The sequence below is a fragment of the Xiphophorus couchianus genome, chromosome 4 (assembly GCF_001444195.1).
Source record: "Xiphophorus couchianus chromosome 4, X_couchianus-1.0, whole genome shotgun sequence".
In the NCBI taxonomy this organism is placed as follows: domain Eukaryota; kingdom Metazoa; phylum Chordata; class Actinopteri; order Cyprinodontiformes; family Poeciliidae; genus Xiphophorus; species Xiphophorus couchianus.
Window position 1 is genome coordinate 21,661,620 of NC_040231.1, and position 14,901 is coordinate 21,676,520.

Consider the following 14,901-nt stretch of genomic DNA (forward strand, 5'->3'; position numbering starts at 1 on the left):
GTGATAGCATTATTATTATTTTTTTAAATAACATTTTGTATTGTTCAAACTAGTAGATATTTTTTTTCTGTCTGTTAAACAGATCACAGGCAATAAAACAAACCTAAATTAATAAGAACGCGTGTATTTTATTTTAGGAAGCTATTCTAAAAAGTATTAACAATTTTAGACCTGGTGAAGCGTGTGTTTGTATTTTCTTGCAAATATAAACACAAGAAAATAGCAGGATTTCTACTTTGTTACGACATTAAAAGTAGAAATCGTAACAACAACAAAAACTTTCCACTTTTCCTCAAAGCCCCGTGAATGCATCCTGAGTCCCTTTTAAACACTCAGGAATCTCATAGTTACGACGCTGCCGTGAGTCCCATGAAGGCAGCATTAGATCTGATTTAGTTTGTTTGTCCCTGGTCCAAATCCTCGGTTCAACTGCCGGGGCAGCAGCAGGGAGACTAATTGGATAAACGACCAGGAACATACAGTGGGTGGGACCGTTTTGGGGTTGGTTCTGGATATTTTCTTTGCTCTACAGAACAAGTTAGGTTAATATCTCAACGAGACCGAGGACAAGCGGGAGCAGGTGCTTGTGGATGGCGATAAAAAAAACAGAGGAAAACTCCAGATTCCCGACACGACTGACTGGGTAGACTGGGGCTGTATCGATAAAATATAAGGCTGACTTAGTTTAGAGCTACTAATTTACCTGGAAGGGGCTTCGGGAATACTCCTTACGGATTTGGGGATTTTTTAGAGTAAGTTAGCGTCCCGTCCCGATTCTCCGCACTCCAACATGGAGAAAGTGAGCCTCCAGGAGACCTCGCCTCAACTTAACTTTTGGTTCTGGTGAGGAAAACGCATCGAGGAGCAAATGCTGGAGTCCTAGCTCGGTTTTCGTCGTTTTACTGGAGCGAAAGCGCCGATCACAGACACACAATCCACCATGAACCAGAGTACGGCTAAAGACCGAGTGGACAGGTAAAGCTGACGGACCTAACGGTGTGATTCATCACCGTTAAACACGGTTAAAATGTTGTTTTTTTTATCAATGACAAACACTTCAAGAGTTACTAAGCCTTTCAGAAAAAAACAAGAGCTGCAAGATTATTCTGGTCCTCACGTTCTGCATGTTGGAGAAAATGTATGAATCTAGGTAATCTAGTAATTAAGCCATTCACTAGTTACATTAATACGTTTGTAATATAACCGTTGTTTCTTTGAGTTTTTAATACCAGTTTTGTTCTGAAAGCGTATATTTAGACTGTAGTCTGTTAGCATTGAGGTATTATAGCTTTCAAACTCTTGTTAAATGTTTTATAATCATTTTAAGTTAAAGATTTACTCCATTGGGAAGCTGCCTCCTCATCTAACCTGTTATGTTGTAGGACTTTATTTGAACTTTATTCAGCACTAGATTAAAAGGACATTTCACTACTTTTTAAAGTATCTAAAGTATGTTGATCTTTATTTGTTCATTTCCAGACAAACAGTAGTCCATATCAAGAATTAAAAATGAATAAAAAATGAATGGTCATGTGAAAAGGACATAGCCATCACAAAACCAATAAACAATTATTCAGTTTTGCTAGACCAGCCCTAGTTAAAAATCTAAAATATTCACACATTTCTGAATGCTCAAAACTAAAACATTCTCAATTTCAGTGTTTTTTATGGCTGTATTGGTGAATGTAAAACCAGGTCTAAAGCCACAACACTTACACAAAGCAACACAAATTTAGATATTCTGAATTTTAAAAAATCTATATTCTGTGTATTATAATTCAGTTCAGAGTTTATTATTATAACTTGGTTTTGGGTGGGGCCTTATATTGGAGTTCACAAAAATAATTGAAAAATAGTTAGTCTAAATTTTAATGGGTTGACTTTTTTTCTTTTTGCGCTCTCTATTGCTTAACTGTACACTAAAAATGCATTTGGTGTAGGACACTTTTATTATTAAGGTTCGATCCCCCCCAAAAAATTACTTGCAGTGAAGATATGTTTTGCATTAAACACACATTTTCTCTTTTTTTTTTTTTTTTTTTTTGTCGTCACATTTTTACCATTCTCATTGAGCTTTAGCATCTTTTTCAGCATCGTTTTTAGCATATGGAACGTAACTAATTTAAACTTTCTTTAGGTTTTCCCTAATGGAAATACTCTATGTAAAGTATCTCATTTGCATCTGAGCAGGAACAATGCAGATTATTCTGATGACAGAAATGGCTACAACATTTATGCACTTTAAATGCAATCACTTAAAACATTAATTACTGATACCGGTGCCTAGTTTACTGCCTTATATAGGAACATTAAGTCAAATGTCCTTTGCAAACTATGGCTTTGTTTTGTTAAATGTCCACTCATAAATGTTAAGACGCATTCTTCACATATTTATAGCTTTATTTTAATTAATTGTTTGGGTCATGTCTTGATTTTATGTTGCACTTCAGTTTGTGATTACACAGACTCAAAACAAACCCATCACATTTCTGAACTGATGGTCTGTTAATGCATTAGTTCCTCAGGAATGACTTTGCCCTTTGGGAAGGTTAAGCAGTAGGAAGATTAACATGTTACCTAAGGCATTAGCTGGAGCTACCTACACCCACACTTTGTCTTCTAGGAAAGGAAGATATGCCTGCCAGGCCTAAATTAGTACGATGTAATCAGTGGTTGTCTAATTATCACAAAGATCAATACTAGGATACTGGGACACTAGTAAAAGGACGACATTGGAACTAGTTCTGTTGATTGTACTGAGACAAGTTAAGCTTGACTACGGCCTGATGTAATTCTGATAACAATCCCTAACTTTGCTCTTGAAAATTAGTTTGAAACATTGTTCTTTTTGGCTCAGAATTGATCCGTATGGCTTCGAGCGCTCGGAGGACTTTGATTTTGAATCCTACGAGGAGCTCATGTCCGAGTATCTCATCATCTGCACCCGACGCTCCATCAAGTGGTCCAGACTGCTGAAAGATACCGGCAAGGTGCAAAGGAATGTAAAATGTAAGTGTGAAAACAACACACACCCATGTCCACAAATAAAGGAATGCCTGCACCAAAACTCAAGCCAGATGTAAACGTTCTCCTTGTCGTTCAGTAAAGCGCTATGTACGCAAGGGGATCCCCAATGAGCACCGCACTTTTATCTGGATGACAGCCAGCGGGGCTCAAGAGCAGCTGGAGAAGAACCCAGGGTACTACCAGTCCATGCTGGTGACCCACAATGACTTCAAACTGGTGGAGACCATCAGAACAGGTCAGGCTTTAGCGGCTGCTTCTTCACTCTGAAATCCTTTCCTTTCTAGGGCTTGTGCCGAGAGGTGAACTGCCATCCCAAACACACTTTTGGCTGCATTCACTCTTCCCTTAATTCAGATCAGTCCCTGCTGCTGAGAAACACACAGACACACACAGCATAATGTTGCTGCATTTTTTTTTTTTCCACTTTAGGAAAGGCTTTAACCGCACGAGCTTTTCCTGGTTTGTCTGGCATGTCCTCCTTGGATCTCTTTAAATGCCATTGATTTTGTTTGTTTGACCAGAGATGCTTTTTTTTTTTTTTCTTCACCATCCTCAAGTTTTTTTGTAAGGATGAAAGAAACTTTATTAAAATACAGTTTTTAAAATGCTATTCTCTGCTTTAAAAGTAATCAATTTCCTGCTTGCGTTTAATTATACATCACTTTTATCCATATATGCACCCACAAACCTGTAGAAAGCACCATTACCACCAGCTTGTTTGTATCTTTCAGACTTGAACAGAACGTTTCCAGACAACGTCCTGTTCCGCAAGTCTTCAGACCCGTGTCTGCAAAAATCTCTGTTCAATGTGCTGCTGGCCTATGGTTACCATAACCCATCTGTGGGCTACTGCCAGGTACTACTCACCTTCCTAATCCAAGCTGAAACAGATTTATATATATCTATATATACTTAAATTTGCAATAATTGCAGTTCAGAAAAATACGTCAACATCATTAAGTAGATCAGTCGCTACTATTGGTAAAAAAATATATTTCTATGCTGTTGCAAGTAGGTGTAGCAGAGTAACAGAAAACCAATGGAACTGACAGCCATGACATGGATTCTGTTGATTTGTTGAAACTGAATCAGGAGAGTTGTGATCAAAACAATTGCAGCGAAGTCGTTCTTTTCATGAAAAAACAGGTTGTCTTTATTTTTGGAGGAAGACGCCAGAAGTTTCACAAATATATGCTTGTTGTAGTTCTGAAAATCTAAGTGAAGTGTTCTGTCAGAAGTGTTGCTCAAGAAAACTTTCATTGAAAGGTTGTTTAGAAAGTCAAAAATAAAGTGCAGAAAATGAAAGGCTGTCTTGCTAATTTGAGCTGAAATGCTTCAAAATGGGAAGCAGAAAGTCCTGGGTGAAAACTGAAAACTAGGATTCCAACGACTTGAAGAAGAGCCAGAAATAATCAGCCATTCATCAGCGTCAGGGTGAGCAAATAAGATGCCCAATTACCAATGAATACTGTAACAACTGGGAAAAAGTAGGAAAACTAAATTGGACAACATATACGTTTTTTTCTAATTATTTAAAAGCAGAAACCTATGTTGGAATGCCTAGTATTTCAATCTGGAGTGCTTATATACGATAGACCACAATTTCAAATAAAAATAAGACATTTTTTGGGAGTAGTTTTCATAGCATTTTATGTAAGTGTTCAGAAAGAGGCCGGTTGTGTCAGCTTAGTGCGCCTTTTTGTTTGTTTGTTAGAATTTGAAAGGCAAATATCATTTACCAAAATGCAGCTGGCTTGAAATTCAAACAAGTCTTCAGAGTATAAACAGATTCCATTCATCCCGACTGAAACAGGTGTGGTTTCATTTGGGACGTTTGTGTGTGTTCCTGGTACACACACAGTGCTCTTTTTCTCTTTTCTTTTTGTCACGTTGTGCATTTTAAACCAGCAGGAACCAGTATAATGTAGCTGTAGTTTGGAAACTCCCCGTCACACCTGGAGGGTTGCCATCATTTTCAGGACATGCAAATACTTTTTACATATTTTGTAGTAAAGGCCAAATTGTCAGCATGGTAAAAGATTTTAGCAGATATTTTCATTTTTGTAATAGACTTTTAAATAGTCCTCCAAGTCAGAATGCTCTTCTGTATGATGAAATGTGTGAACGCTGTATTCAAGTCTTATTTTATTTTTTTATATCTGCAGGGCATGAACTTTATTGTTGGTTATTTACTGATTATCACTAAAGATGAAGAAAAGTCTTTCTGGCTGATGGATGCACTGATTGGGAGAATTTTGCCAGGTATGTTTGTGAATCAATTTTCTTGTCATCGTTCGTCTCTCTACTCTGGTCTGGTGATCAGACCCGACTAATCCTGATGATACTTTTTCTTACGTGGGGCAAAATAATTACAAAAAAAATCATTTTACAGTGGAAAAAAGTGTGGTACACGACACAGTACTCCTCTTTTAATATCTATAATTTTTTGTATTGTATTTAATTTCATAGTAGGTAGGACCGCATTTACCCTGTAACTTTTACACAAAGGCAGTCCTTTGTGCATCCAAATCACGTTTGTATTTATTTCTTACACCTGGCCAAATACAACAAATGTTTTCAGAGAGAGTGGCCTAAATCCTGTTCTGATCTCTAAGAATAGACTTTTTTTTTTTTCTAACTCAAAAATAATTTGCAAACTGGATACCTCCGTTTTAAAGAGGCAAATGTGACAAACCTGTTCTAAATTTTGGCTCTGCTATAATTTGCATATCCCGTTCCTACAAAATAATAAATAAATCTTCCTGGTTTATTTGTGTAACTAAAATATTGCAGCTTAGTTTATCGTTCAGCAGGTAAAAGTTTGATATCCCACAAGTGCTTCTGAGTTGGCAATTTTTATTTATTTTTTGGTCCACGCAACAAAACGCTTTGAGTAACACACTCACTGTTTGGTCATAGACTACTACAGTCCTGCTATGCTGGGACTGAAGACGGACCAGGAGGTGCTGGGGGAGCTGGTGAAACTCAAAATCCCCCGAGTGTGGCAGGTGATGGTGAAACACAATGTGATGTGGACACTGGTGGTCTCTCGCTGGTTCATCTGTCTCTATATTGACATTCTGCCTGTGGAGGTGAGCATGTGTATATTTTTTAATACTTTGTATTACAACAATCAATATATAAAAAAAAATACTAGAGAGGAAAAAAATTGAATCAGGAAATGTACTGACGTTTTTAAAAAAAAAAAAAGAAAACATGTGGTTTGATGGTGTTTAGTAAAAGCAACAAAATCTTTCCCTCAAGTCTCGTACTTTACATACACACAGTTGATTCTACCGGTTGGTTTTAGATGAAAATGTGGTTTTGTTTTATTCCTCAGTTCTGATAGTAAAGTTTCTCCTACATTACACAAGTTGTTGCCGTCTCCCTCCGTTTTGAGTTGAAACTATGTTGGCTCCGGTGTTTGTTCTCCAAATATGGGAGGAACTTTTACCAGGCAGTAACACATGGAGACATTCACGCCGTTTTCTCAGAAGTAGATCTGAACACAAACACTGCACAGTAGTGCGACTTCTCACATATTCCTCCCTTACACTGATGTTTTGGGAGGAGAATATAGAACAAGGGAGCATTTGTAGAAAACTTAATTTGAAGGTGACTATTTTTTTTAATATAAAGAAAACTGATTCTTTTTCTTAACTAATTTTGATTTCTAACAGCATTCTGGTTTTGTAGTTAAATTACAGATTTTTAATTGTTTTCTTTTTTTTTTACATGAAGCATTACATTTTGGTTGTTTTCCCTCAGACTGTTCTGCGGATTTGGGATTGCCTTTTCTATGAAGGTTCAAAAATCCTGTTCCGTGTAGCTCTTACACTGATCCATCACAACCAGGCTCTGATCGAACAGGCCAAATCCCTGCCAGATGTCTGCCAGGCCTTCAAAGAGATCGCCCAGGGACCATTTGTTGAAGATTGCCACCATTTCATGCAGGTAAGAGGACGGTGGGCGGCAGCGCGTCCCATCTTTGCTCCTGAAGGAAGTAGTTTCACTAGAGACGAGCTCGCTCAGAATAAAGGAGTTGTTTGTTTTATTTCTGCTTCTGTAATCCCATAATCCTGGTGTTTCTCGCCTTTCCAAGAAAATCTTCACCGAACCAGGAAGTCTCTCCATGACAACCCTGATTAAGCTCCGGGCGACATGTCGTGGTCGAGTTGGTGAAGGAGAATTCTGACCTGGACTTCCCAGAACGTCTGCCGATGCATTCCAGAGGGTCGAGCTCCCAGCAGCTTGTTTACACCCCGAGTCACTTTACACTGAACTTTGTCTTAAAGCATAAACCGAGACAATCAAAGCTGACATGTTGTGCTTTATGACCCGATGATTCCATTTCATGCCATGACGTTTGTCTTGCATGAAGTTTCAGATTTTTGCACCTTAATCCAGGATGGCAAAAGTTAAATAGAAAAACCTGAATGAAAACAATGTTGTTCCCTTAAAGCACAGCCAGGAATAAAATGTCCACTGTATTTCACATCTTTGTCAAAAATTTAAATAACACTAATTGTTGTTTTTAGGTGAAGAGTTGAATGATGAAATATATTGATTCAATATTTTTGTGGTGTTCATGTTAAACTAGTCATTTAAGTGAAACTGTCCATTACCAGAGATGTGGGCTTAGTTTATACACTGTATTTAAATCAAGTTACCAAGGTGATCCAATACAAGCACAACCGAAACAGCTGCTGTCTGTGTTTTATATACCAGGAATCACTCCAACATGGACTCTAAATATTTTTATTACGTTACAGGAAAATGCATAATAGAAAATAGAATTTTCCTTTAAAAAAAAAATCTAAGCATTCTTATTTTTTTTATAAGACAGAAAAAAAAGATGGAAACCAATTCATTTGGTACTACATCAATTTAGTTGTTATAGTAAAATGCTGTATAATTCTACTGTAACAACTCTGATTTAAATCTGAGTCATAAAAAAACAAGAAATCAATCCACCAAACAAGCATTTGTGTACCCAAAACATTTCACCAAACGGACATTAAGGTTAGATTTTTCTGGAATCCCATTCTTGAGTTCTTGGGAGGCAAGTTATCAAAGAGAAGAACCCAGAAGGAAAATAAAAGTGTAGTTTATTTTAGTAGAAACTGTCATTTTGACCAGATTAAATGTCAAAATGGAGAGGATTGCTTCCTGTGTTTAATACTGTTTTAACTTATAGCCCCTGGTTCTTGCTTTAAATTTGAGAAGGTTCTCAAATTTCTGTATCGTTAAATAAATATGCAATTTACATCCAGAAAGGAGGGGAAACATTACATCAGCCTGAGAAATCTGAGAATCTCCCCTTGGCTGTGCTTCATTAGAGATTTCCCTTTTCATCAAGGATCATAAAGGAGAAAAAAAATCCTCGACAGAATCTCTGGCATAAGATTTTAAAAGATATTACAGTGGTTGATTCTCTTTTCTATCATAGATAATCACACAGCTACAAAAAAAAAAAAAAAAAAGCGATTCAAGCAATGTGTCCACCTGTCAACATAAGCTCAGAGCTGAACAGTTGAGCGGACTTGCTCCTCTCCAGCTTCAACGTGATAAACATTGTCTAAAGTCAGCAAGTAGTTCACGTTTTATTACCCGCAAAAGAAGTCAAAGAAAAAAAAATATCCAGAGGACATGCAGAGAACAACTCTCACTCACTCAAACTTTTCCTTCACTTACTCCCACGCTTTTTTCCCTCCTTTCTTCCAGCTCTCAGTCTGTAAGGTTCAAGTTAAACCGAGCGTCCGCTCAGATGGTCTGGTACCCAGCATGGCTCCTCTTCCTGCCTATTAGATACGCGATGAGGATGATCAGCACCAGACCAGCCAGTGCTGCTCCAACGATGATGGGGATCAACATCTGGTCCTGGTCCAACTGGCATTCCTCCGCTGCACAGAGCAGGTTTACAAAATAAATAAAGTGCTTTGGATCTCAATTTCTTCAGTTCTGAAAATGGAAATTAAACCCCAACAATACCTGCTGCAAACTGGCTGGCTGTGAGTCCAAACGGCTGCACCTGCAGTCTGAATGTGTTGAGAGAGAAAGCTGGGACCACGAGCAGAGTCTGCTCCGTGTTGCACATGTAGGAGCGTCCCAGCATGCTCCGGAGGTAGTCCAAACTGGTGTTACTGGCTGAGAAAGGAGCTGGGAAGAGAACGCACCAGAAATTTGTCCAAGCAAACGTTAGCATTCAGAGCAAAGACACTCAAAACCAGCGACCCACCAGTCATGTCGGACCAGTTGGCCAACAGATTTATTCCACTCAGATGGTACTTGCTAGTTGTTGAGTTCTGCAAACAGGAAAACAATGCTCACCGCCTGTAATATTTGCACGTTAATGGAAATTGAGAGGAAATCCAGAAGTTACCATGGAGAAGGTAAAATTAAGCGTGGTGGTTTGTTGTGTTAAAACTAAGCTGGCAGTGGTGCCTCCACATGATCCTGATGTTACCGTCAGATTGGGGTTCACGTTGACTAATTCCTGAACAGTCTGGAAATGAAGACCATGTTTTTAATACCTTGTACTATAATGCTAAATGATAATGCGCGAGCTTCATGCTGACCTTATTTTGAGACTGAGAGACGTAGGAGACGTTGAGCTGCAGACCCATTTTGGCGAGGAGACAAACGGTACCGCTGCTGTTCGTCACCGAGAACACTCCGGTCTCTGGCGTTCCTGGTGGAGTTGGTGCTGGAGCTGCTGTTGTAGTTGTAGTAGGGGGCGCTGTGGTGGTGGTTTGATCTGCCGTACACACACTTTCTGTGACAAGACACAACAAATGCCTGGTCAGTTTTGATGCAATAATAATAAAAAAAGATTGATTAAAAGTGATCCAGTAAGAAGACCTGCTGGGCTGAGGTCATTTCCCGGCATGTACGCCTCCAGCCTCATAGCAGAGAAGGTGACGGCAGCTCCTCCCGCTCTGATGGTGGTGGGGCTCGCACAGCGGTAGGTGGTGTTGATCGGAGCCCAGATCCCAACCGAGGAACTCACCACAGTCACTACGCCTATAGGACACAAGCATGCAGGCAGTGAATTAGTTATAAACATATAATGCAACAAAAACTCATTCAGAACCTCCCCCCAAAAAATTTAATCATCAAACTGTTATAATTATATCCTAATGATCCCTATGTTTGTGTAATTGCTGCTATATTAAGAACCTTTGTGAATGTTTTTATTAGAGTGAGGTCTGAGTTTTTTCAGTTTGTCTCATACCATACTGTCGCAACATAATGACAGCTTATGTAAAAAATATATATACTTTTATAAAAGTTAAATACTGTAGTTTTAAAACTGATAGTAAACTTGAGGCGGGACCACTTTAATGCACGTTCTCACCAGAGCCGTTAGACTGAGGGAACAGCGAAGTATCGCTCAGGTTGTACTGGAGCGTCAGGTTAGTGACGCTATAAAAACTCCCGTTGGTAGCGAAGCTGAGGCCGAGCGCGTGACCCGATCCAAACACCGCCACCAGCCACGGCGGGCGGCCTGCTGCTCCACACGAGCTACTTGCTGCGTCGACCGAGGTGGAGTCAGGCAGCGAGGTGGAAACGTTACTCTGAGGAGAGAAAACAAGCGAGTTCATACGGTGATACAGTAAAGGATGTAATGCCAAGAAAAGGAGACGCTTTTCTGATTCTATGCAAGCAGAATATTGAGCGCTTACCGTGCTGTTGAAGGTGGTGTATGTGATGAAGAGTAATGCAGACAGCTCGGCTTTGATGCAGGTAGAGTTCCCTTCCTTCACCTCAAGAGTGACTGCCTGAGTGCAACCTGCAAATGAGGACACAATAAAAGAAACCGAAAACAACTATGTGACATGGAGATATTTTATATAAATTGTATAAAATTCAATTAAAAGACTCAGACATGTTTACTTATGTTGTTGTTTTTCATACAAGCACATTACTAATTTACATAAACCTGAGTTCTGAGTAAGAATATAAAGAATTACCACTACTGCTAGGAAATACAAATTCACTCACATTTTTCACAAATTTAAAAAATAATTACTAGAACTAGCTTTTATTAAGCAATCACCAGCAGTATAAACCTTAATGGTATATTTCATGGGATTTAGATTATTTATTTTTTACAAAAGTGCGTCTTTTTTACTGGAGCTCAGAATAGTTTATTGCAAATATTCCCAGTATGTTACAAATCATTTATTCTTAGTTACTGGTTCAATAACAATATTTTTCTAAGTTTCTTCATAGTCTTTGCACTTTGCTGCAAAGACTTCTGAACATTATATAAACATAACGTTCTATTTATAATTTTTTTACACTGCAGAAAAATAAGTTAAATTGGCAGGGTCCAATGCGACTCACTCCTGACATCTATCTATAAAAAGAAGAATGACAGTTCACAGAGACTGCCACTAGAGGTCGTAAGAAACGGGAAACTTGGGGACAAAGAAGAATAAACTTAATCTCAAACCTTTTTGCTTCTTTTCTGTTTAAGATTGTGAAACAGAAATTGTCCTGCTGGTCCAAGTTTTTTCCAGAGCTATTTATGCAGACTTATACAAAGTAAGAATGCAGAAACTTACACACTTGCACAGAAAGCAGTTTATATGTTATTCATTCTGCGAAACCTGCCAAATTACTGCTCCCTGGCTGTGGGTGTGCGCAGTCCTGGTTTCAAACATTAACAGTGAACATCCTGAACCTGAATCACCACCAGTTAGCAGATTTGCATATTTACACAACATCTTCCAGTATTTTATAACACAGACTTTATTACAGCCTCCCCAAGAATCTATACAAAAATGAAATTAAAAACAAAATTATTAAGAAACTAGAATAAAAGTACTTAACAATAATTCCATGCATTGTTTTTTTGTTGTTTATATATTCTGCCTGAGTCATGATGCTATGCAGTTTTATTTATCAGACAGTCAGCTTCTCCTGATTTCTGTCAGCTGAAATGATCCAAATGTTGGGAGTGGTCTCAGTTTCAGGCGTCTCCCTACCTCTGCCAGTCGCTGCCTTTTTTTAAAAAGTGTCCCTCAGGTCACCTCTGTTCAAAGTGTAAACACGGAGCAGACAGCTTACACAACGCTACAATCCTTGTCATGAGGTAAGCTACAGTGTGTACCAAGTAAAAAGCGGCTGTTTTAATGTCAGACAGAAAGCTATCCCAGACTGCAGCTTGAGCACACCGGAAAATATTGATGCAGGAATTCAACGATTCAGAAGAAAAACTGCAAACAGTCTGTGATTAAAAACTGCTAAGTTTATGTCTAAAGAATGAACATCAAAAATAAAAATATTCAGCACCATTCAAGCTAGTAATGATCTGCTGTTTTTTCCCCTGGCGTCAGCAGCACTATGTGCCTGTGTGTTTGGCAGGACTTCACCAGTTCTAAACTAACACTGTCTATGGGCCCCTGCAGACCTCTGAGCAACACAAAGCCATTACGGCAGTCATGTGAAGCTCTCAGATGAAACAACAATGAGGCTTATCTGTTGGTCCACAACATTCACAGCACAAAGACTTTATATCAGCATCAAATGCAAAACAAAAACACAAAGTATGGAGACGTCCTGAAACTACAGCACAGTCAGGATTTTCAGAGACAGGGAAAACCTTGAAAGGCTCTGAAATCGAAGATATTGATGCCTTTTTAGGGCAAAGTTTCCTTTAGTAGCTAATATTTACCATAAAGATTTCTAATTTATTTCACCAATGTTTATTCATTTAAGTATCATATCTGCACCAATGTTATATCAATTTATTAGGAGAGAAATCTAAACTTTTAGGAGATTCAATAAATGGTCAATTTAACGCATCATCTCTACAGGAGGTTATCACTTGAGACACTTTAAATTGACAGCATATCCTTTTAAAAACAAATTTACCAATGGACATATAAATCCATCAATTCAAATTACATATTTGCAAATTCTTGTAATTCACAGAAATTCCATATGTTGGAGGTTTAATTTACTGAACGACTAAATAAACATAAAAAAAATTGTGCATGGGTCAGATTATTTTTCTCTGTACATTTACTACGAGAATAAAAACAACGTGAAGTGCTAGATTTATTTGCATCTTATTAAGATAAAAAAACTATATTTGATCAGCAGTGGTATCAGTTGTTTAATGTTGTGATATTAATCCCAAAGTACTAATATTTTTATTTAGATTATTACCAGCCATGTACGTGGTGCAGCAGTTTTTCCACACCTGATACTTTTAATGAGTGACGGACATTTTAAACGTGATTCCAGAAGTTATTTAAAAGGGTTTCGGGTCCGTGTTGGTGGAAGGCCCCAGGGAAAATTTTGCAACCTTCACTGGTAGCTGAAGGAGGGGTCCAGCTTCCTCCGAGTCTGGCGTCTCAACTCCAGAACAGCGTCACAACTGTGACGTCGTTCAGGCTAACGGTGGTAGCATTTAGCGCAGCTTCAACAGCAAAACACTCACCTAAAATCCCCAGACAGGCGATGAGAAGCGGGGCTAAGCTCTCCAGGACTTTCATCTTCGAAGTCGAGCCCATGCACGGGCAAAAAAAGATGGAGAATTGCCCCCAGTGGGGGGTTTGTTTCTCCACTGCAGGCGCAGGTGGCGCAGCTGCTGCTCCTGCACTTGTCTTCGTGGACCGTTAGCTGAAAGTGAAGCGACGGCGAGCGGTGATGCTGCTGCTCCGGTGGCTGTTTATCCGCTTGGCCGAAGATGGGAGAGCGCGGGGACGTTCAGCAGCTGTAAATCGGCTCCTGCGGACGGGAAAAGCATCAAAAAATCGTATCTAGATATCGATCTTTATTTTAGTCGCGCAGCGTGATTAAACTGCGTCTGTCCTGAAAACTGGCAGCGTTCGGGGCGACCCAGTCACGTGAGCTCACCCACCCCTCCCTCCTCCCCCCGCTTCTTCTTCTTCTGCTGCTGCTGCTGCTGAGCTTATCGGGGCTCCAAAAACAAATTAATAAAAAAAATAAAATAAAAACACAAAAAAGTGCGCTGTTGATGCTGAGAAGTAAAACACAAATAGCAGAAAAGACTAACTATGACTTGGAATATAGTACAATAGCTGACACCTATTGAGAAAAATTAATAGAATTACTAAGACTGATACTTGTTAGTAATTTGAGCGTAATAAGGCGGGGTTAACGGTGTCGGCGTGCCTTATGTTTTTTCTTTCCTGTTTATTATTGCAACACACTCAGAAGAGCGTTATGAAAAGGTAATAGAAGTGTCTAATGCCTAGTTTTGTGCTGCAAGTGGCAGACGGTCTGCACGGTTTGCCCTTTGCAAGCTGCAATGTACATGACTGGTGGTCAGTCAGCTGACACCCTCATCAATTCACGAGGCTGTGCAAAAGCCCAAAGGGAACAGGGAGGCTGCTTAAATGCTACTCTCCACCACTTAGCAGCTGCCTGGTACATTCTTACTGCATAGTTGAGTTTGTTTTAACTTTACACAGACTTCCTCGGATCACACTATGATTTTAGGCAACAGACTTTCATGATCACTTCAATGGAACCATAAAAACTGATTTAAAAACACGTTTTCAATTCCACTTCAGTGAACTTGTGAAGTGAAATTCAGAAGTTCAATTGGTGAAACTAACTTGGGTAATAAATGTTTTTTCTGAATTTGAAAATTTAGTTGTCGCTCAAACTCAGAAGTACAGTACAGACCAAAAGTTTGGACACACCTTTCTAATTCAATGGGTTTTCTTTATTTTCATGACTATTTATAAGGCAAGAAATCCCACTTATTAACCTGACAGGGCAGGTTGACCTATGAAGTGACAACCATTTCAGGTGTCTACCTCTTGAAGCTCATCAAGAAAATGCAGAGTGTGTGCAAAGCAGTAATCACAGCAAAAGGTTGCTACTTTGAAG

At 39.0% G+C, this 14,901-nt stretch overlaps 2 protein-coding genes across 2 annotated transcripts; one reads left to right on the top strand and one right to left on the bottom strand.

Annotated features, from left to right (window-relative positions):
• The first annotated feature begins 365 nt into the window (after positions 1 to 365).
• grtp1a (growth hormone regulated TBC protein 1a) lies at positions 366 to 7,870 on the top strand. Its single transcript, XM_028015185.1, has 8 exons — positions 366 to 975; positions 2,858 to 3,009; positions 3,104 to 3,262; positions 3,759 to 3,883; positions 5,193 to 5,289; positions 5,947 to 6,119; positions 6,796 to 6,981; positions 7,130 to 7,870. Exons 1-8 carry the CDS (start codon positions 941 to 943, stop codon positions 7,220 to 7,222), a joined length of 1,020 nt encoding a protein of 339 aa, XP_027870986.1. The 5' UTR covers positions 366 to 940; the 3' UTR covers positions 7,223 to 7,870.
• lamp1a (lysosomal associated membrane protein 1a) lies at positions 7,772 to 13,900 on the bottom strand. Its single transcript, XM_028015184.1, has 9 exons — positions 13,481 to 13,900; positions 10,713 to 10,819; positions 10,385 to 10,604; positions 9,889 to 10,050; positions 9,606 to 9,802; positions 9,410 to 9,532; positions 9,266 to 9,332; positions 9,019 to 9,186; positions 7,772 to 8,930 (listed from the first exon to the last, which is right to left on the bottom strand). Exons 1-9 carry the CDS (start codon positions 13,551 to 13,553, stop codon positions 8,791 to 8,793), a joined length of 1,257 nt encoding a protein of 418 aa, XP_027870985.1. The 5' UTR covers positions 13,554 to 13,900; the 3' UTR covers positions 7,772 to 8,790.
• Between the last annotated feature and the right edge of the window lie 1,001 nt (positions 13,901 to 14,901).